Here is a 909-nt window from a genome sequence, read left to right as displayed (position 1 = left end):
TGCTGCTGCACCTGCTGCTGCACCTCCAGCAGCAGCAGCAGGTGCAGCAGCAGCAGCAGCAGCAGACAATGGAAAAGTGCTGCTGCGGGCTCTTCTAGCAGACTTCGGTACAGCTGAGCTGTCGGGGATGGTGCGAAGGGGGAGCAGCAGCAGTGGCGCAGCAGCAGCAGCAGCAGCAGCAGGGGGCACAGCAGCAGCAGCAGCAGCAGCAGCAGCAGCAAAAGCAGGGCCGCAGGTCCCTCGTGGGTTTACAGGTACTATCGAATTCACGGCCCCAGAACTGCTCGATGGGAGTGGGAGGGTAAGCAGTTGCTGCTGCTGCTGCTGCTGCTGCTGCTGCTGCTGCTGCTGCTGCTTTACTGCTCCTGCTGCTGCTGCTGCTATTACTGCTGCTGCTGCTATTACTGCTGCTGCTGCGGGTATAACTGCTGCTCCTTCAACATTTGCTGCTGCTGTTGCTGCACCATTTGCTGCTGCTGCTGCTGCTGCTGCTGCACCATTTGCTGCTGCTGCTGCTGCTGCTGCACCATTTGCTGCTGCACCATTTGCTGCTGCTGCTGCTGCTGCTGCTGCTGCTGCAGGACGGCAGCGACGTGTACGACCCAAAAGGAGACATGTGGAGTTTAGGCGTTATAGTTTATTGTCTCTCTTTTGGTTCTGTCCCTTACCAAGCAGCAGACCCGGAGACAGCAAGAAAGCTTATACTGCAACACACAAAAATACACCTCCCTAGACACCCCAGAAGGTACACACACACCCCATACAAACCCTAAACCCTAAACCCTAAACCCTAAACCCTGAAAAAAGGAGAGAGAAATGTCGTTCAGGTGTATGTATACAACTCAGTTTAGGGTTTAGGGTTTAGAATATATATATATGTATATATATATATATATATATATATATATA

General features: G+C 52.8%; 1 protein-coding gene across 1 annotated transcript in view; it reads left to right on the top strand.

Annotated features, from left to right (window-relative positions):
* Window positions 1-773, top strand: part of EMH_0041160 (Wee kinase, putative) — a gene marked incomplete at both ends in the record, with an annotated part of 5,441 nt that extends 4,668 nt beyond the window's left edge. Inside the window, 2 exons of the mRNA XM_013495595.1 lie at window positions 3-301; window positions 582-773. Of these exons, the coding sequence (XP_013351049.1) occupies window positions 3-301; window positions 582-773 (491 nt within the window). The remainder of the gene's footprint in view (window positions 1-2; window positions 302-581) is intronic.
* Window positions 774-909: the final 136 nt, after the last annotated feature.

This window comes from Eimeria mitis, genomic scaffold (genome assembly GCF_000499745.2).
Source record: "Eimeria mitis Houghton genomic scaffold, Emh_scaff1656, whole genome shotgun sequence".
In the NCBI taxonomy this organism is placed as follows: Eukaryota; Apicomplexa; class Conoidasida; order Eucoccidiorida; family Eimeriidae; genus Eimeria; species Eimeria mitis.
Note: the sequence above shows the minus strand (reverse complement) of the source record. Positions and strands in the feature narration are given on the sequence as shown.